Source organism: Balaenoptera musculus, chromosome 15, assembly GCF_009873245.2.
Source record: "Balaenoptera musculus isolate JJ_BM4_2016_0621 chromosome 15, mBalMus1.pri.v3, whole genome shotgun sequence".
NCBI lineage: Eukaryota > Metazoa > Chordata > Mammalia > Artiodactyla > Balaenopteridae > Balaenoptera > Balaenoptera musculus.
The window spans coordinates 12339779-12362019 of NC_045799.1; the positions used below are offsets into that span (position 1 = coordinate 12339779).

General features: G+C 46.3%; 1 protein-coding gene across 2 annotated transcripts in view; it reads right to left on the reverse strand.

The window, feature by feature from the left end:
* ARFGEF2 (ADP ribosylation factor guanine nucleotide exchange factor 2) overlaps positions 1 to 16780 on the reverse strand; it is a 100267-nt gene extending 83487 nt beyond the window's left edge. For both annotated transcript variants that reach the window (XM_036825423.1, XM_036825422.1), the window contains exons 1-3: positions 16500 to 16780; positions 1719 to 1749; positions 927 to 1050 (exon numbers count right to left, since the gene is read on the reverse strand). In XM_036825423.1, coding sequence (XP_036681318.1) covers positions 927 to 1050; positions 1719 to 1749; positions 16500 to 16620 — 276 coding nt within the window. In that variant the 5' untranslated portion in view covers positions 16621 to 16780. The remainder of the gene's footprint in view (positions 1 to 926; positions 1051 to 1718; positions 1750 to 16499) is intronic.
* Positions 16781 to 22241: the final 5461 nt, after the last annotated feature.

Sequence of the window (22241 nt, forward strand, 5' to 3'; positions counted from 1 at the left end):
TCAATATTTGGGACGCTTTTGTGGTCACTTACAGACACCTGCAGCGCAGTGAAAAATTTGAATCACTTGATGCACAAGTTCCTGGCTAAGGTCAAACAAGGAGACGTTCTACCTTCTTGTTTCACCTCTCATATCGTAAACAGTGTCTTTCTTGTGATCTATTTATTGCCATGGTTTTCACATTTTTGTCCTTTTCGTTGGTGATTTCGCCATTTAAAATGGCCCCCACGCACAGTGCTAAGCGCTGTCTAGTGCTGTCTCTGTAGGATGTGCCCTACAGAGAAATGACGTGTGATCAGCTTTGTTCAGGCATGTGTCATAGTGCTGTTGACCATAAGTTCAATGCTAACAAATCAACAATATATATTAAATAAGGTGTCTTTAAACAGAAACACACAAAGAATAAAGTTATGTATTGATCAGCTGATGAACACGTGACCAGAGAGGCTCACAGGAACCTAGCCCTGTATTCCCTCCAGGAACAATGCTTCAGGATTTGCTAATTCCGTGTTCACAGCAACTTTATAGACCATCACCACAAATAATGAGAGTTGATAATATCTATTTCTCTACTTGGCATTATGAATATTAATGCCATCCATAAAGAAGTAGCATTAAATATCTTATGTACCCGCATAGGTACCAAATATTCCAATCAGTGCTAAAGGTTTCATTTAGGAAAACATACATAAGAGAGATCAACAAAATACTTCGAGAGAAACAAATTCTTTTTTAGGTAAAGAGGTCAGACCTCTCGTTCTTCCCTCCCTCACAAGACCTCCATAAAGAATGAGCTGAAATGCTCCTTTCTCCATCACCTCCGGAAGCATTCTGAGTACCAGGGGGTCACGGGCACAGCTCGTGTGTAAAGGACTACCTGTGGCTTGAGAGAACATCCTTTATACCACCAAGTTGAAACATGGTACCTGCAAGCAGTCGAGGGATGTGCTGACCACCCGTGGGGACTTGGACTGGCAAGCCAGCTCGAATGGAAGGAAATACTTGTCAGCTTCAATGAAGTTTGCCTTTGGTGGTGCGATAGCACCAAGCCTAGGACAAAAGCAGGAGAGGGCCGGAGAGGGGAAATGAAAAAAAAAAAATAAAAAGAGCTTGCTTTTCCTACCCCCCACTCTAACTTCCCATCCCACTTGCAACCATTTAATTAAAAGTGCCTGCAAACTGCATCTGTGGGGCTAGACAATGAAAAGTTTAAACACATGCATTAGGAAAAAACACCAAGGGGCCACAGGCAGAGAACAAGGTCTCTGATGAGCAAGCTGTATCGTCAGCGGCCTGGACTGAATCCTGGCACCTGCCACGTCAGAGCTGTATTTCTGAAATGGGACTCACTGGCTTCATTACTATGAAGATGAGGAGCAGCCCCTTAACAGAACAAGCTGCCCTCCTGCCTGAGGAAGCATGACATACAAGAGACAAGGGCTTTGCCTCTTCTGTCAAGAGAAGGTACAACAGCATTAACTTGACCTTCCTTATCCTTTCCTCCAAATATGCAGTTGTTGAGGCAGTAACCTGTTAACTCGGTATCAGTTCAGACACATACAGAGTCTTGCCATGTGCCCAGCGCTGTGCTAGGAGAGTGTGTGCCACCCTTGAGGATCAGAAATATGGGAAAACATGCAGAGAAAGGGGTTCCCATGGCCACCACCTACTACTCCCTTCACACTGCACTTCAGCAAGGAGAACGTGCCCAGGCTTACCTTTGCTTTTCTATTTCTGCTTTAATTTCATCTGGTGGGGAAGAAAGAAAGGCATGTTAGGAGCATGCAATATGTATATTAAAAAAAACAAATATAACAAAATATTGAAAGCTATCTAAGTAGGGGGATGATGATCTTTTTCTCTTTTCCACATTTTCTGTAAGTATATATACTTTTTCTTTAGCACTTAAAAAAATTGTGGTAAGTATGCGGAACACAAAATTTACCACATTAACTATTTTTAAGTGTACAGTTCGGTGGCATTAAGTACATTTATATTGTGCTAAGGCATATATAATTTTCATGAATTAAAGTTAATTTATAAACCTTTACCATGGAGGGTACAACAACTACATGGTTACGGTTATGGATATAGTGCCAATACTCAGAAGTCACAGTCTCAAAGAGATCATCTTATTTCCAGGAAAACAAGATTTTGTGCCATTGAGACAAGAACATCCTATCTAAACACGCCAGATTCCCCCACAGCCACTTAGTCGAATGCATTCCTACGTGTCAGGCTTGGCAGGCTCACGGTATTATCAAAGCAGGCCAGTGAAACAGGTCTACCTGAATGCCATGTATTCAGATAACCTCCAAAAGGCCAGCCTTCTTCACACAATCTCTTGAAAGCCAGTGGTCTGGATATGGCATTAGTTATCCTAGCAACCCCAGAACACAGTTCTGGAAGTGACAAGTTTCCTTTTCCTGGACAACTCTATTCTAGACTGACCTTTAGGAAGTGAAAACCGAGTAACTGGACTCACTAGAGGTGGCAATTTTAACCTTCAAGCCGCTCTTTCAAGGTCCTCTTACTACACACATAAGAAAACAGAAGAGGAACACCAGATGGCTAATATCAAACATTTCGCTCATGGACCATAAGGCCTGTGACACACAGGGTCTGCTAAAGAGAGCTCTGTGGCAAGGTTTCCGCTCCTCTGGGACAAGAATCCACTCAGGAAGTAGCTCTGGCCTCCTCTAGCTGAGGCCCCAGGCTGTGGGAGTGGCCCGGGAAATCCTGCCCAGGAGGCTGGTGGCCAAGCTTTCAGCTTGCAGAAATCAACATGCATAATGTCAACACTCTGCTTGGTGGTAATATCATCTGTCGCTGTGTGACGTGTCAGAGGGGCACTGATGCCGGAACTCAAATGCAAGGGTTCTTTCCAGTCATGGTTACCTTGTTAGAGTTAAGTTTAGATGTTAAGTGTATCTGAAGCAATTAGGCCTTTGTTAGAGTCTGGGCTGACCTCTGAGCTCTAAAATAGTCTGTTCTAGAATGCCACTGGTGCCAACCCACCAGTCGACAAATCACCAGAACTGCTACTTACTCACTGAGGCACTAAGGGTAATCAAACCAAAGACCTATGGAGGCCAGGCAGGAAACCTCCTGGAGACACGAGGGGGTATAAGACATGAGGGGCAGGGAGGACCCCCTCCCCACCCAACAGGGCATGGAGTGCAGCAGAGTCTCAGTCCCAGCTGACTGAGCCCAGAGGTGCCCGTTGTTCTGATTTTTCCAGAAGTCAAAATCTGGATTTGAAGTGAAAACTCCAACTGTAATTCGAAGTAATTTCAACTGTTTAAAAAAATTATGCTCAGGGACTTCCCTGGCAATCCAGTGGTTAAGACTCCACGCTTCCACTGCAGGGGGTGCTGGTTCCATTCCTGGTCAGGGAACTAAGATCCTGCAAGCCTCGAGGCATGGCCAAAAAAAAGAAAAAAAATTATGCTCAAATGCAACTGGTTTGCAGGCTGCCCTGACCTTAGACTACCAGTTTGCAACCTTTGCCTTAAGGGACAGGGAAGAATGGAGGAGAAAGTAATTCACTGGCCACAGAAAGCTAACTGCAGGGGATACAGAACTATGACCAGCACCGGGAAAACAAAACATCCTCGTTCTGTGCAAGCAAAACATTGCCCGGCCAAAGAACAAAGAGCAACTATGGAGCCAGAGCACCAGGGCTCGAGGCCAAACTCTGCGCTATCTTACAGATGAAGAGACAAGATCCAGAGAGGTTACAAGCTAGTGAGAGGCGGGGCTGCGACTTGAACCCAGAAAATTAGGCTCCCAAGCCTGTGTTCGTAACCTCTTGGGTAACTTGGCTCTCAAATAAGCATGTCGAATTACTCCATAACCTACAAATGCGAAACAATATAAACACTGGTTTTGCATCATTAATTCAAAGCGTGAATGCTGCGACCATAGCTGGAAGGCTTGGTGTTCATACTGCTCCGTGAGCCTCATCCGGCCTCGGGGAGCCCATTTACAACCCAGGCTCTGGAATCCCCCCACCTCTTTTCCTGGCCTGATGGGACAGGACCACAGGAAGGTGCACCCTGGTTTCCCGATGGGAATGAACAAGGGCCAGTGTGACTTGAGCAGGGCAGGGCACAGCCCTCCACAGTGAGCAGTACCTACTGCAGAAGACCAAGAAACTGCGATCTTCACAAAACACGTGATCACAGATTTCCTTTAGTCTTCTTAATCTATACTTAAGTATTCCCACAAGTATGAGGAATTGTTGCACTCTCTAGAACATTCTTTGTTAGAGAAAAACAATTTGAAAAATCCTCTCCACAAGGCCCAGTAGGGGTCCAGATGATGAGAAGCCCCTGGAGGGCAGTGGGGGAGGGGCCTGAGCAGACCTATGTCTGGACAGATCCCTCTGGCTGCAGTTTTGAGTATAAAGAGGAGGGTGGACAGCACAGAAGCAGCGAAGCCAATCAAGAGGCTGCTGCTAATAACCCAGGCAAGCAGCAGTGGGGGCTGGGGCCAGGGCGGGGGCAGAGAAGGATGAGCATGAGCCACAGGAAAGCTGGAGATGGCCTGAGGGTAGTAGTTCCATAGAGTCTGACCCAACAGTTGGCTTCTAGATATATTTGGATAATACAATACTTTTTTCCATTGAAAAGAGGCAGGGGACTTCCCTGGCGGTCCAGTGGTTGAGACTCCGTGCTCCCACTGTGGGGGGCACAGGCTCGATCCCTGGTTAGGGAACTATGATCCCATATCCCACATGCTGCATGCAGCGTGGCCAAAAAGAAAAAAAAAAAGAGGCAAGGAAAAAAAAAAAAAAAAAAGGAAAAGGAGTGTGGCATGGGGTCCCACAGAACACTTGACATAGCCTGGTGTGGTGAAAGACAAGAAATGGGTTGGAAGTTCCGAACGAAGATGGACATCTATTCGCTGAATGACGCCAGGTGGGTTATTAAACCTCCCTGAATCTTGATGTCCTACTCTAAGAAAAATGAGGATGATAAAAAGCAGCCCCGTATGCTCCAGACACTGTAACTAGGCAGTTGGGTGTAGGTAATTCTTTGGACAAACCGGAAGTATTGATGGCTAAGGCAGTGTCAGGCATACACAGGTGGTCAATAAATGTCTGTTCCCTTGCTCTTATCTTAAAACAGCAGTCAGTAATAGTGCAAAATCTCTAGTGCCATCGGTGGAACGACGGAAAGCCAAGGGAAAGAAGAAAATCAGTGGAACACAAATCATCATAATAACTGCTGACATTCGCTAGGGGCAGGTGCCCATTTGGTCCTCCTTACAACTCAGGAAGACAAGAGACTCATCTCCTAACCATATACAGGTGAGGAATCTGGACACAGAGAGGTGAAGTCACCTGCCCACAGTCACAGTCAGGAAGTGCCACTGCAGGATTCACACCCAGGCTGTCTGCTCCAGAGCCAAAGAGGAGGAGGATGGGTGAAGGAGGAGGAGCAGATGGTGGGGCACACCTGCTCCAGTTTATTGCCCTGCCTTTTAACAGGCACTGCTCTCCCAACAGCCAACTGGACAATTAGCAGCAATAAATGAGCAGGCTGGAAAGGAGCGAGACCTGAGTGGGGTGGGGCAGCTGCAGCTGAAAAGCCACGCTGGCTTCCTGGGAAATCCTTCCTGGGCATCGCTGTCAGTTAGGAACCTCAGGTCACACCTCCCCATTCATCAATGACTTTGGCACCAGCTCACATTCTCTGCTCCACTCCCAAGCTAAGTCCAGCAATGACCACAACCAAGCTCAACAACGCCATCTCTGGTCAACCCCCCAAAGCCCCACGACATCCCTTGGAACCTTCACCTCCCCTCACACATCTGACCTGCACACCCCTCTCTACTATGCAAACCAGCACTACCCTCAGTTCCTCCTCCACCCCAGTCAGCCTGGTGTGGCTGGCCACACTCTGAATCTTGTCCCTGTTTGGAACTGTGCTACTTCTAGCTGCTGCCTGTTCTCCGCCCACAACCTCCTTTCCTTCCAGATGACCTACTAACTGCTCCCAGTAGGACCCTTCTTTGGCCTGTCAGACCTGACAAGGCCAAGAACTTGTCAGCTTTCCCCTTTTTTCATTTTCCAGGATGGATCCCATTACAGGATTGTTATCTGAATGACAGCCAAACAACAGGCTTGACTCTCTCTGACCTTTAGTCTTAACTTCTGGCAAAATCCCAAACTTAGATTATACGACCCTCTCCTCTGACCTTTCTCCACCTAACGACCAGACCTCTGACTACAGGGCAAGTTGGTAGGTCTATAAAGGCCCTAATCGCCAACCACAATGGAACCCTAAATACTGCCAGTTAAGCTCACCACCCCCAACTCTCCACAAGGACTACTGCACATTTCTCTGCTCTCTTCAAATACCCCACCTCTCCCTCCTGGTCATCACCATTCATCTTTACTCACAACCGATGGAGCAGCCTATTTCATGCAGAAATTAGAAGCCAACACGAGGAGACTCCCTCAACTTCCTGTTAGCCAATCTACAAACTCGCCTACTTCTGTACCCAGCCTGCACTCTCTCCTGCTAGAAAACAATGTCAAGCCCCTCCAACTCTGCCGTCTCCCATCCCTACTGCCTTCTGAGGAACTACCTAGAATCTGATCACTTCTCACATGCTGGACCACCCCCATCACCCCAGACCAAGCCACCATCATCTCCCACCTAGACTAAGAGCCTCTTTCTTTTTTTTTTTTTTTAATTTTTAATTTATTATTTATTTATTTATTTATTTATTTTTAAATTTTTGGCTGTGTTGGGTCTTCGTTTCTGTGTGAGGGCTTTCTCCAGTTGTGGCGAGTGGGGGCCACTCTTCATCGTGGTGCGCGGGCCTCTCACTATCGCGGCCTCTCTTGTTGCGGAGCACAGGCTCCAGACGCGCAGGCTCAGCAATTGTGGCTCACGGGCCTAGTTGCTCCGCGGCATGTGGGATCCTCCCAGACCAGGGCTTGAACCCGTGTCCCCTGCATTGGCAGGCAGACTCTCAACCACTGCGCCACCAGGGAAGCCCAAGAGCCTCTTTCTTAACTGGTCTCACAGCTTCAGCTCTCACCCTTCCTCCCGGCCCACATCTTTGTCTACACAGCAGCCAGAGGGATTCCCTTAAAAAGTAAATCAGATTACATCTGCTCAGAATAGATTATCCATAACCATCATAATGTAAATCTGATTAACATCTGCTCCTTTGCGCAAAACTCCACTGGCTTCTCATCTCACAGAGTAAAAACTCACAATCTTGACCTTGGCCTCCAAGCCTCTAAAACATCCGGCCCCCTGCTATCCCTCTGATCTCACCTCCTACCACCCTGCCCCCAGCTTACTTGTTGCCTGTCCTGTTCAGGGCCTTTGCACTTGCTCTTCCTGCCACCTGGAATGCCCTCCCTCCCCCAGATATCCACAAGGCTCACTCTTCCCTTCCTTCAGATGACTGTTCAAATGTCACCTCTTCAGAGAGGCCTTCCCTCGCCACTTAAAACTGCCCTCCTTGTGATTCTGGACCACCTTACCTGCTTTATTTTTTCACTTTACACCGATTTTTCCTAGTCTTTCATCACAGCATTTACCACCCTTGACATACTTTGTATCAGTTCACTTATTCTCCACCTTCCCCAGTAGAATATAAACTCTGTGATAACAGAGACTTCCGTCTGTTTTGTTCACTGCTGAATCCCCATTATCTAGGAATTCCTAGACACAGAGCAGGCACTCAATATTTGCTGAATGAATAAACTGTCCTTTCTCTTTCTTGCATTATTTAACCTCTCCCTTAACTGGCTCCCTTCCCAATGACATTTAAACAAGTTCAAGCCTCTTCTACCTTTAAACAAAGAAAAATATAAAACCAAAAACTCCTACGATCCACATCTCCATCCTCTCCTTCACACCCCCAGGCAAAGCCCTGGAAAGACTTGTGTCTGTTTCCTCACCTCCCATGCATGCCCCAACCCATTCCAGTCTGGTTTTCACCTTCACTGCATCAGCAAAACAGCTCAAGCTAAGGTCACCCATGACCCGCATGTCTCTAAATCTGATGGGTAATTTTCCAGTTGCCATCTGACCTGACCTCCTTGCAGCATTTGACCCTACTGACCTCCCCCTCCTTGAAATTTTCTCGACTTCCGGCTTCATAAGCACCCGTTCTCATCTGCCCTCTGCTTCTTGTCCCATCTCTTCTCCATTTCCTTGGTAGACTCAGCCTTCTCTGCCCAGCCAGGCAAGCCGGGGTTCCTCGGGCCCAGGCTCTCCTGCCTCTCCTTTTCTGTACACTCTCCCCTACAGGCCTTCACAGCCTCAACTGCACCTTCAATTCCCACCTGGGCTCGGATGACCCTCAAATCTTGATTTCCGGCGCCGGCCTGCCTTATGAACACGAGGCTCGTACATCCATCCACTTCCTATTCCACCTGTCCAACTGGATGCTCAAAGGCAGGTGAAACTCAACACATCCAAGTCCCAACTCAGATCAAGCTCCTCCACCCACCTCTCCCTAGATGGTCTTCCCACTCCCATCTAAAAGAACTGCACCACTATCCATCCAGTTGGGTGAGTCAGAAACTTAAGAGTCAGCTTTTACTGATCCACTTTCTCGTGTTCTTACCCAATCCATCACCAGGTTTTCTTAGTTTTACCTTCTAAACAAGTGGGGAATACATTCACTTTGCTCTGTTACTACTGTCACTACTCTAAGTCCAGGCCACCAGCATCTCTCCCCTGGATGATGGTAACTGCCTCCTCACTGGTCCCTGGGCAATCCCTCTGGTTTTCCTCGAAGATGTTCTGAACACAATGGCTCAAGTGATCTTTCCAAAATACAAACCTGTTTATCCCATCACCTTCTTCCCTGTTTAGAACTCTGCAGTGTTATCTCACTGCTTTTGGTCTAAAAATCAAACTCTTCAACATAACCTCCAAGGTCTTGCATGGTAGGACCCTGGACTACCTCTCCCACCTTATCCCCCAAACCTCTCCCCCTTCATTTGCCATGCTCCAACCACACAGGGGCTTCTTTTAGTTTCTTTTTTAAAAATTATTATTAAAGCTTTTTAAAATTTTTGAGGTAACTATAGATTCACAGGCTGTTGTATCTTTTAGTTTCCTTAACCGTCATATTCCTCTCTGCCACAGGGCCTTTGCATATGCTGTTCCCCCCCCTCCTGCTGCCATAATGCCTCTCACCCTAACCTATTTAATTTTTATTTATCATTCAGCTCTCAAGACTTCCTCAGGGAAGCTTTCCTTCATCCCTTTGTCCACTCCCCTTGTGGGACCAGGTTTCTCTCCTTCATAGGAGTTGTCAGGTTGTTAGTATGACTCAGAGGATGTGATCATCTGAACAGTCCCCTTCTTCCCCATTAACTGCAAACTCCATGAGAACAGGGTCTTTGTTTGTTTTGTTTTCCTTGCATCATGACACCTGGTATGACACCCAAATAAATATCTTCTGAATGAATGTCACCCTGGTTTAGTCAGAAGGACTATATAGAGAACAAGTATGCACTGACTACTCCTTAGGACAGAGGGAAAATTTAAGAATTCTAGGTCCTAGCACAAGAAGGCTGCTCTCCCCACAAGTCTATAAAACCTAATGAAATACCTAATAAAAAAGCTAAAAGACTCATTTACAACCAAGACAGTAAACCCAAAGAAGCTTCTTATAGGAAGACTCCAGGAATGAATTCGCAAACAGTTAAGTATTTTCTAAGATAACCTTGCTGGAAAGAAAGTTAAGTATTTTCCAGGCAGGCCCCCTCAGCCTGGTGAAAAAGAACTCAATACAGTTCTGAGCTATTTATATAGGAGACTCCATGTACTTGCTGATTAAGCACATGTTTTCACAAGTTTGCTCTTTTCCATAAAGAATGGTCTTACTGTTTTCCCCAGCACTGCTTACAGTCTCCCCTGAGATTTACAAGTACAGGACAGAGCTCTAAATTTTTCCAACCACTTGCCTCACCGGTGTCGAAATGTCAGAGACCAGCAAAGGTGTCCATAAACCAACCAATAATGGAGGCAGGAAGAACAAGTATTCAGTTCCTTCTCCTTTAAATATGGTAACACCAATGCCTCTGAATTTTAGTAGTTCATTTGTTAGGTGCCAGGTACGATGTCAGTTATTTATTGCGTTAGTTCATATAACCTTTACAATAATCCTGCGACACAGGCATTATCACCTTTCTCATCCCAGGAAACCAAGGCTCCGAGAAGCTAAATGATTAGTCCAGGATCACAAGACCAATCAATAAGCAAAGTTTCAAACGCAGCTCCCAATGAATTTTCTGCCAATCCAACAAATAAATGCTTTTCAATAATCAAAATCCAGTTTTTAGTGCTGCTTCTAGACAGAGAACCTCCTCCTGCAGAATTACTATAAAGCTTTTCAACAAAAAGTAATGTCAGGGTCCCAAGTCCTATTACTTCTCAAAATTTTTATAATCTACAGCACACATAAACAAGATGTCTAATCAAAACACCCGACTTTGCTAACATTAATGGTTTTATTTTGTGTTTCAACTGAAAGCCTTACTTTATGACAATTTAGGGATATTTTTGATATTTTTCAAATTTTGCACTTAAGTTCCTCCTAATGATGAGAATAGTTACTTCAAACACATCAAAGTTAGAACAACAACATCGTATGCAGGAAAAAGCCATTTACCGTATATTATATGGACATGTGAATGCTGAATGTTTTTTGTATATTAATATGCAACTAAAATTTATGAATATACTCCCTTAATTGGCTTCATCCTAATGACATTTAAACAAGTTTGAGTCTTTTCTACCTTTAAAAAAAGAAAAAGAAAAAACCAAAGAACCCCCATGATCCACATCCTCCTCCCCTTCACAGCACAGCCAAACTTTGGGAAAGAGTTGCGTGCGCTCACGGTCTATTTCCTCACCTCCCACTCACACCTCAACCCACTCCAGTCTGGTTTTCACCTTCAGCGTGCCACCAAAACAGCTCAAGCTAAGATCACCAATGACCCACATGTCTCTAAATCCCGTATATTAAACAGAGTAGCAAATCTAAAAGTGGATTTTATGATTTATATGTCAGCTACACGTTGTAATTGTTGCCCACCTGGCTGTGCAGATGTGGGCAAGTTGCCCTCTGAGCTTTGGTTTCCCTTTGCCTGCTGTACCCAAAGACGGACATCAATCACACGTCACAACTCCAGAATGAACAGAGGGAGTTTACTGCTGATGTAGAGAGAGGTCATAAATCAGCAAGATTTAATACCGCAAATGAAACTCGCGGGAAACCAGCTCTTTAACTTCATTTCTTTCTTCCTGTTAGTCCCTAAATTAAACCAAAGACATACGCAGTAAAAAGCTGCAGAGAAAAAGCTGTGATCTTTTTGATTAGAGGCTTTCATATACTACATCTCAAAATTCAACTACTAAAAATACGGTCTCTTATTGAATGCTCTACTTACTGAAACATCACCAGAACTTCACTGCATAGAAACTTCACTGCCAATATAATGATTGTTTAAGACTCCAATGAGTATTTTATACAACACAAGAACTTTCCTATGGAGAAGCAATGGTAGTAATAGTTAAGATCTTGGGCTCTGGAGCCAGACTGCCAGTGTTCACAGCCTGGCTCCACTGCTTCTTGGTTAAGTCACGTCAGCCAAGTTCTTAAGGCCTCGATGAAGATAATAATAGTAAGAACTAAACTGCATGTAAAGCATATGGCACTGTGCCCGGAACACAGAAGTGCTTAGTACATGGTTGATATCATATAGCTATTATATAACATGTGATTTAAAAAAGTCACTCACTCGGGCTTCCCTGGTGGCGCAGTGGTTAAGAATCCACCTGCCAATGCAGGGGACACGGGTTCGAGTCCTGGTCCGGGAAGATCCCACATGCCGCGGAGCAACTACGCCCGTGGGCCACAACTACTGAGCCTACGCTCTAGAGCCTGCGAGCCACAACTACTGAAACCTGTGCGCCTGGAGCCCGTGCTCCGCAACAAGAGAAGCCACTGCAATGCGAAGCCCACGCACCGCAAGGAAGAGTAGCCCCCGCTCGCCGCAACTAGAGAAAGCCCGTGCGCAGCAACGAAGACCCAACGCAGCCAAAGATAAATAAATAAAATAAATAAATTTATAAAAAAAAAAAGTCACTCACTAAATTGGGTGATAACGATGCGTCAGAGTTAGGTTCGTCACTATATAATCGCCCCACTCTGGTGAGGGATGTTGGTAATGCGGAGACCATGCATGAGTTGGGGCAGGGAGGGGAATATGGGAAGTCTCTGTACCTCCCATGCAATTTTGCTGTGAACCTAAAACTGCTCTAAAAATTAAAGTCACTCAATTTCATATGAAAAACATAGGTATGTTTAATGACAACTGGCAATTACAGAGCACTCAGCCCCTACTTGGCACTTTCTGAGTATTAAATTATTAAATAAGATACCGAATCTCTTACAATATATGAGGACTACTGTGAAAACAATTCAGTTAAAGTTTTCGAGATTTCCAGATTTTTCCACACCATTTGAAACCACTCAGATTACCTTCTCAAGTCTCTAAACTTGATAGAGTTTAAGACCAGAAATATAATTTAAAGAGACCATGGGAGAGAATGGCTCTTAAATAAGACCGTTGTGAAAGGGAGGTTTAAAAATGTAATTATGTACCCCAACTGGAGGGCTGAAAGGTTCAAGATTATTAATATATATCAAAATTTCATTAAGAAAGTAAAGAGCAACAACGTCCTTGGGGTGATGAATACTTTCACAGGCTCTTTTGATTTCTCAATAGCCTGGAAGGCCATGATCCTCTAATTGGGCAGACCCTATCTATGCATTTGGCATTTAGTGAAGATGAATCCCTGAGATTACTCCAAACCTATTCCATCCTGATCATCACTGCTTTTACAAGGAACAACTCTTGTCTTCATTGAGCTTAGCAAGTTAATACTCTAATAAACACAGCCTTTCAGTCGTGTAATTACTTTCTTACTTATTGCATCTACAAACCAAATAGAGCAATAAGTCATTCTTGAACGAGGACCCAACCTAAGTTAACATCAAGCCAGGGTGCTTAGAGTGTCTTGTGGTTTCTCACAGCTTAAAATAATAAAAACAAATAACAGAGCAAGCCTTTACGGAGCACCTACTACATGGCAAGTTTTCTGCACACGTCAACTATCTTTTTTTAAAAATAAATTTATTTATTTTATTTATTTATTCATTGCTGCGTGCGAGCTTTCTGTAGTTGCAGTGAGCGGGGGCTACTCTTCGTTGCGGTGCACGGGTTTCTCATTGCGGTGGCTTCTCTTGTTGCAGAGCACGGGCTCTAGGCGCACGGGCTTCAGTAGTTGTGGCTCGCGGGCTTAGTTGCTCCACAGCACGTGGGATCTTCCCAGACCAGGGCTCGAACCCGTGTCCCCTGCATTGGCAGCCAGATTCTTAGCCACTGCGTCACCAGGGAAGCCCCCTAACTTTATCTTTATAATAACCCCATCAGGAAGCTATAAGATCTGTCCAAGGTCACAAAGATAGCAAGTAGAAGGCAAGGGATCTGAACCCAGGCAGTCTTGAGTCCACAGAACACACTCCAAACCCCTACGCTACACAGCCCCTGCATCCGTGATCCCCTCCCCCTAATATGCTACAACTGATGGAAGGTCACAGAAGCTGTTTCCTGGAAGTGCTCCTATTGTTCAAGCATTTCAACTTTGAGCAGTCACTTACAGTTCCTCTTACCAAAATGAGTAATAATCTATACATGGCAATCTCTAAAATACTCGCCATATTGCAATGCTTCGTACACAGGCTTGTTTCAGCTACTTTTACTGGACACAAAACTGGCCTTGAGATGCAGAGTGAAATATCACCAGATACTTTGCTATATGCTTTCTTCTGCAGTCATTTTTATTTAATAGCAATGACACACAAGTACTGTCTTAAAAAAAAAAAAAAAGATGGCCAGTCTAACTCAACACTTTACATAGGTAATAATTCCTCAAGTTGATGATGATGAGCCACCATGACAATTTGCTATTCAATTAACCTGTGGTCAAATTACTTCCTTTATAGGCTATTTCTTTTTTTTTCTTAACTAACATCATATGCGATATTTTATTTACCTCATCTATATTGTTTGACAAGAAAAATATTTTTAATGGAGAATTTATATTTTCAGTATAGGCTATTTCTTACAATTCACTACCGAAACACTGAATGTGCATTCCACAATTTGGGTTGGAAAACTCTGAACTTCTCAACAAGGCATGATCCAAAAATATCTAAAAAGCTCTCAATGTTAAGGCCCTCTATGACCCATGTAACGATTTTATACGTAGGTTCCAACAAAGTGATATACAATTTGCTGAAAATTTGATGTTAAGTGTTCTGAAGGGGGAACGAAAACTTCTCTGCCAAATAACTATTTGAAACTTCTGCAACAATTCACTTAAAGTAACATTGAGAGGATAGAATGCAGGCAGATTTCCAAGCAGAGTTGTAAGTACCAGGCTTTTGCCTAACTAACTGCTTTGTAGTGCTTATCCTGCATTCCTGATAAAACAATATCCAACAGTTAGCCTTGGTTTCCTGAATAAAAAAGCTTTACAAATCTAAATCTCAGTAAATTCCTCTAATTGATCCTGAATTTCACAGGACTAGTATGTTTCCAGATTTTCTCAGCAACAACAACCTTTGTATCAATAGTTCTTGATCCTTGAGGGAGTCTCAGACCCTTCTGAGAAGCTGATGAAAGCCATGGCCTTCTTCCCAGAGAAATAAATGCAAAGTTCACAAACCCATTCCTAGGCCCCAAGAGAAGACTCCCAGAGTACCCTGCACCAAATGAAAGGAGAAAGGTGATGGTAATCTCAAACTCTGTGACAGAAAATCAAACTTTCCATTTACATGGTCACTTGTTAGGGAAAACAGGTCTTTTTACAGATTCCAAACCAAAGGCATTGGGGTGATGAATTAACTTGACGCCAACTCTCGTCAAATGTATTGATCCTCACGGCCTAGAACTCTCTTCTCCTGAAATTCCACGTGGTGAATACTTCCTGCCTTTCAGTACTCGGCTCAAATGTCACCTCCTCAGAAAGGATTACTTTCTTGACCACCCTATGGAAAGCAGTCCTCAGGCCCTCTTTATCACATCTACTTTTACAAAAAATTTTACAAAAGTAAAGCAATTATGAAAAATTACTTTTAGGGCTCCCCTGGTGGCACAGTAGTTAAGAATCCACCTGCCAATGCAGGGGACATGGGTTCGAGCCCTGGTCTGGGAAGATCCCACATGCCGCGGAACAACTAAGCCCGTGTGTCACAACTACTGAGCCTGCGCTCTAGAGCCCGCCAGCCACAACTACTGAGCCCAAGTGCCACAACTACTGAAGCCTGCAAGCCTAGAGCCCGTGCTCCACAACGAGAAGCCACCACAATGAGAAGACTGCGCACCGCAACGAAGAGTAGCCCCCGCTCGCCGCAATTAGAGAAAGCCCGTGCGCAGAAAGGAAAACCCAACACAGCCAAAAATAAATAAACAAAATAAATAAATTTTTAAAAACTGCTTTTACGAAAGTATTTATTAGCATTCAAAAATGTCTCATTCATTTTTAAATTTACTTATTCTGCCTCCCCTATTAGAGTAGAAGCTCTGTAAGGGCAAATACCTTGTCTGTCTCGTTCCCCATTGTATCCTCAGTGCCTGCCACCGTGCCTGGTACACAGTGGGCATTTAATAAATATCTGTTGAGTGACAAACTAAAAGATAGGATGTTGATGATGGAATCAACTACCAAGGTTTTAACTAGAGATGAATCAGACTTCTCCCCTCTTTCAATCATCTGTGGGTCCATTCAGTCAGCGTCTACTGCGTGTTAGGCCCTGTTGCAAGTGCAGGGGATCCAGCGGTGAATAAAACAAACAAGTGTCTCTGCCCTCACAGACCCTCTATTTGAGTGAACCGCAAGGAACGAGCAGATCTCTTCAGCACTACAATACCTGAAGGTGCAGGATAACCCTCTACATCCCTCCTGGAGGGAGTTATGGGCGATCCCCAAATGGAAGGAAAACATACACCAGTTGGGCACCTCCAAAGCAGGCCTCAGGAGTTTCCCTAAACCAGCTGGGCAGCTCTTCTCACAGGCTCTGCTCACATGGGGGAACTCCAATCAGCAGAAGCCAGGTAAAGAAAAAACTTAGAGCAAGGGCTGCTGCTTCTGAAGGTGACGAGAGAAGGAACCAGGAAATAGGACGGCAAGGAGCCGTGACAAGAGCCCTGGGCTGGGAGGCTGGAGAGCCAGCCCTGGCTGTCACCAACTTGCTAGGTGACCTTGGGCCAGTCCCGAGCTGCCAGGGCATCAGTTTCTCCCGGGGTATAATAAGGAGGGCCGGAGGATGGGACTCGGGGTCGTGGGGAAGTGGCGCCCAGGAGGCCGGGCTGAGGCCCCATGGGGTAACGGCCGGCGTGGGGAGGCCGGCGCGGGACCGGGCCGGGGCGGCTCACCCACCGAGCGCCACCTGGCAGGCCCTGCGCAGCTGGGAGTGCTGGGGCCGCTTCACCTCCTTGTCGGCTAGGATCTTCTCCAGGGCCCGGGACACGAACATGCTCTTGGTCTGGCTCTCCTGCATGGCCCCGGCCCAGCGGGGGCTAGCAGCCCCGCGGGCGGATGGCGCTAGCAGGCGGGCGAGCGAAGCTGTGGGCCCGGCGTCCACGCCGGCACCAGCCGCATCCGTCCGCGCCGCCCAGTCAGGAAGCGACGCCGCGGCCCCACGGCGCCGCCATGTTGGAGCGCGTCACGTGACCACGTGACTGGAGGGGGCGCTACGGCGTCCGTCGACCCCGTGACCCTGGAGGGCGTGGCCTAGGCTGGGGGCGGGGCGGGGCCAGGTGGACGAGGAGGGGAGGGGCGAGGGTGGAGGAAGGAAGGGGAAAAGTTGGGAGGTGAGTAGAAGTGGGTGGAGGCAGGAGGGCATGTGAAGGACGGAAGAAAGGTGGTGACAGGCAGGAGGGGTGGTGATGGGGGTGTGAGGAGAGTAGGTGAGGAGAAAGGCCATGAGGAGCGTGAGAGTGGGGATGACAGGGTCAGAGAAGAGATGAAGAAGGAGAGATAGAGGCGGAGGAGATAGGAGAGGAAGAAAGGAAAGGGAACAAGAAGACTGGAAAAAAAGAGAGAGTGAGAGATGCTAAAGGGCTAAGAGGAGGAAAGAGAGGAGGTGAGGGAGAGAGAAGATGGAAAGAAAGTTGGTGAGAGAGAGGTGATTAGGGAGTCAGGGGAGGTGAGGAGAAAAGAGAGGAAGCTAGAGGATTGGAAGAGCAGGCAGGTGGTGAGAGGAGGGGAGGCGGGAAGGTAAGAGGAGAAGTGAGGGGAAAGGGAGGGGGAGATAGGGAGAGAGCAGGGAGGAAGAGGAGAGTGCGGGAGCAGAGCAGAGGAGGGGGGAACAAAGAGGAGGAGAGGGAGGGAAAGAAAGGGAAGGGGGGAATTAGGAGGAGAGGGAGGCAGAATGGAAAAAGAAATGGTGCGGGAGGGAGGTGAAGGGGTAAGAGGCGAGAAAGGCAAGAAAACAGGCTGGGAGAGGGAGAGAGCAAAGAAAGGGGCGTGTGGAGGGGTGGAGGGAAAGGGCAGGTGAAAGGAAAGCAAAGTGAGGGAGAGAGAGAGATTGAAAGGAGGTGTATTCATGCACACTCTCCAAAAATGGGATTTCACCACCCCTGTGGCAAGACACACACCTTCCACAGAACACCCCGTCCCTGGAGTAGACCCGACTCCTGGCATCCATTCCAGTGAACTTCTGTGTGTCCAGTGCCACATCTGTGCATGGTGCTGCCAGAAAGGACCATCCCGAGTGCACTTCCCTCTGGAGTGTATCCATCTATTTTCATAAACCTGTGGTTCCTCCCAGTGCAGTGTGTGAGGTGGGGACACTTGAGGGCATCAGACAGGGGAAGAAACACAGATGGCCAGTGTCACACAGCCTGCCAATGAGGGTAAGGAGACAGATTCTGGCCCACTCTGTGCTGTCCACTGGAGCCCTTCCTTTCACGCTGCCCACCTCCCCCAAGGGAGCCATGGTGCTGCTGGGTGTGCAAGGGCAGTGTCTTTTTGGAATCTCAGGAAACTTCTGACACAGACATGCTCAGATGCTCAGGTCTCAGCTCAAACATCTCAGGGAGGCCCTCCCTGATCACTGTGTTTAAAGTAGCCCCTCTCTCCCTACAGCACTTTCTGACCTTTTTCACTTGTTGATTTGTTTGTCGTCTGACTAGGGTTTAGGCCACAGAGGAGCAGTGTGCATCCCCAGGGCCTGTTCTGGAGCTAGGTAGAAGGTTTCATGGCCATAAATTCCATTGCTGTCTGGAGACTTTGCAGCGCCTCCTGCTAAGAAGTGAAGTCTGTATAGGATGGATAAACAGCAAGGTCCTACCGTATAGTACAGGGAACTATATTCAATAACCTGTGATAAACCAAAATGGAAAGAATATGAAAAAGAATATATATATATATATAAAACTGAATCATTTTGCTGTACAGTAGAAATTAACACAACATTGTAAATCAACTACACTTCAATAATTTTTTTTTAAAGCCTTTTGGGAATAGGGTCAGGTTTAAATGAATAAATGTTATCTCAAAAAAAAAAAAGAAAGAAAGAAGTGAAGTCTGTTTCTCTACCCTCTTGTGACTTGCCTTGACCAATAAATGTGGTGGAAGTGAGGCTGTGCTCTTCCAGAACCCAGGCCTCATGAGGTCTTCAGATGTGCAGGAGCATCTGGAAGAAAGAGCCCATGGAGAGACAGGCCCGTTATCCCAGCACTCCTGGCTGAGCCCAGCCCCCAGCTGACCCACCAGCTGAATTCAACAGCTTGAGAAACCCTGGTGAGACCAGTAGAGGAACTGCCCAGCTAACCCACAGATTCGTGGAAAACAACAAATGATTGTTATTTTAAGCCACTACATTTGGGGGTAGCTTGTTACACAGCAATACATACATCACTGAGACACTCCTCAGTCCTCACGTGTTGAATGAATTAGTGAGTGAATGAATGAATGTGTGAAACGCAGAAGAAAGCAGTGCAGTCCACTGACTAACGGGTGTTTTGAGCCATCCCCCCATGACAAGGTCAAGCCATCACTCTCCATTGTCCCTGGAATTGTGTCTAAGTATCTCACTGTGGCCGACTTCTCTGGCTTCATCTCTCTCCCCCTTTCCTCCTTGTCAGGACTCTCAGGCCATTCTGGATTCCTTTTTGTTCCCATCAAGGGCTTGACTTATGCACCTCCGTTCTGCTCAATCATTGCTTCTCCTTGAGGGCAGTACCACCCCCAGGGACATTTTTTAAATTTTGTGGAGGAAGTATTTTTATTGTCATGACAGGGGGAGCAGGAATGCTTGTCTACATCCTGCAGAGAGCTGGACATTCCCAGATAGCAAAGAATTACACATGTCCCACTTGGTTGGACTAGACATTCCTGGAGGTGAAAAACCTATTGATGATGATCTGGACCTAGAACCTACATGTAAACACAAAGCATTTTTGGTGCGGTTTAAATATATATTGAATTTTCCGGGAATGCAACTGTGATTATAATTCAAGGGAAAACTGTATTTTGTCTGGAGCGTTACCAAATGCTGTTCACTGTTTCAAAACCACATTGCCACCATTTAGGCCAGCCATGGTATTTGAGTTGCCCCAATGGCACCCTTGCATTTGCAGCTGTCGTAATCCAGGGGATTCGACTTTTAGGTTCTAGCAGCTGACTGCTTCATTATATCTCTTAGTGTAATAGCACCTAAACATTTATATACTGAAATCAAATCTGCAAATTACACATTGCTTTCCTTTTGTTTCATCTTTATTAGGTCATTATATTTTCCAAAAAATTATGTGCATAGGAAGGTTTCATTATCTATGAATTTCATTTCAGGATAGTTAACGGAGGTAGAGTGTGCATCTGTGAAGGTGGAGACATTGTCTGTTCTGTTCACAGGCTCTATGCCCAGAGCACATAGGAGGTGCTCAATAACTACTTATGGGACGAATGAATGCAGGGAGGGAGGGAGCTGGATTGGGGGCCACAGAACTTAGTCATTTAATCAGCAGGTTATTTGGGGGCACAACTTCTGTTTTTCTATGACGTAATAATGGTCCCCAAAGTTATCCGCATCCTAATTCATCCCCAGTGAATATGTTATGTTAGAGGGCCAAAGGGGCTTTGCAGATGTGATTAAGTTAAGGGTTTTGAGATGGGGAAATTATCCTGGATTATCTTGTTGGCTCAGTATAATAAGAGTCCTTATAAGGGGGACACAGAAGGGTCAGAGTCAGGAGGAGATGTGTTGACGGAAGCAGAGGTTGGAGTGATTGTGGAGCCGCAAGCCGAGGCACTCAAGCCTCTAGAAGCTGGAAAAGGCAGAGAAACAAGTGCCCTGAGTGCCTCACAAGGAACACCACCCTGCTGATCCGTTTTACACTTCTGACCTCCAAAACTGTGAGAGCCTAAATTTGTGTTGCTTTAAGCCACTGAGTTTGGGGTCATTTGTTACAGCTGTTACTTTGAATTTCAGCTAAACAAGAAATCCTTTTTTTTTTTTTTAGTATAAGTAGGTCCCATGCAATAATTTGGCCATAGTTATATTTTTAGAAGAATTCGCTGTCTACCTGAAACGTAAATTTAATGAGATACGTTGCATTCTATTTAGCCATCCTCCTCCCAGCCCACTTTGTCCAGCAGCCATGTTGCACCCAGGAGGCGATCTTTGGGATAGAAGTTTTTCTCAGCAGAACAACAAGAGAGAAGGCGCCTGAGTCCCTGACATTCTGGAGAGTCATGCCAACTCTGGGGGTGCCATGCCAATTCTGGGGTGCTGACCTATTGACTTTTACATGAGATAGAATAAGCACCTTTTATTTTCAGTTCCCTATCTCTTGCAGCTGAACCTACTCCTAACGGATAAAGTTGGCAGCCCACACTGTCTGCTTTGACTCCTGCTTTCCTCTGAGTAATGTCTTGACTTGGTAACAAGCACCAGTCATTTAAGGCCCTTGTGGCTGTGCCTGCAGTCTGCCTTTCCGGCTGCCAGTCTGGCTTCTTCCCACGATACACAGCCTCTTTATAAGCCCAGCCGTCCTGGATGACCACCCCCCCACCGCTCCCACAGTGCCTCTGTGTGTCACTGCTCCCCTGGAAACAAATTTATTTTCCGTGTTTACTCTAAGGCCAAACTCAAGTGCAGCCTCCTTGATGCCTGTCAGCACGGCTGGGGAGGGGGCTCGAGGCAGAAGCACCATGTGGTTGGGGCCTCATATTTAGGAAAAGCCTCAAATGTAGATTTTCAAGATTGTCTCCAAAGGAGGTTATGTATATGGCAATTGTATGCTGCTTGTTTGTGTCTGTGTGTCCAGCTGCACTAAAAAAGTGTTCACTTGCCCAATGTAAATATTTAAGACACCACAGTTGTGGGGTTTTGTTGTTTGTCTGTCCCTGGATCTTGGTTTGGGCTCCCTGAGAAGAAGACCCCAAGACAAGGATTCAAGTGTGTTTGGGGAGGTGATGCCAGGACACAGCAGCAGAGGAGTGGGGCTGCAGCCAACACAGGTGTGCTATCAAGCCCGTCATCACTGAGGGCATCTGGGGTTCCATCCCATCGGAGAATTCTGGGAGCCAGTGTAGGCATGTCTCAGAGTTATCCCAGCCAAGTGATGGGGGAAGCAAATGTATCCATTCACCAACTTCCCACCCATCATTGACTAAGGGCTGCTTCTGGGGGCATCAGCTCTGACGCTGTGTCCTGCTTACAGGCTGGCCAAGCCCCATGGTTTATGCAAAGCAGCCTCCTGCAGCCAGGAGAGGTGAGTACCCAGGGCAAACGTCTGGAGCTCTTACAGGGTCTGCTACATGCTGTTTTGGTATTTTTTGTTTTTAAATGTGCCAGACCCTTCGCCTGAACGCTCTCCCTGGACCCAGATGTGTGCTTGGCTGAGCCTAGGGCACACCAGAAATGCCAGTGGGTTGACACCCTGGGGAGAGCTACCCAGTGATGAAGAGACAACTCTGGCCGCACACCCTGTTGTGGCTTCCTCCCCTCCCCTGTCTCACTTCCCCTCTCTCCTACTGATGCTTCCCAAATAAACCATGTGCATCCAAATCCTTATCTCAGAATGAATGAGTTTCTGGGGAACCCAACGGTGGTAGACAGACCAGTAACTCTCCAAAGATACCCACCCACATGCTAATCTCCAGAACCTGTGA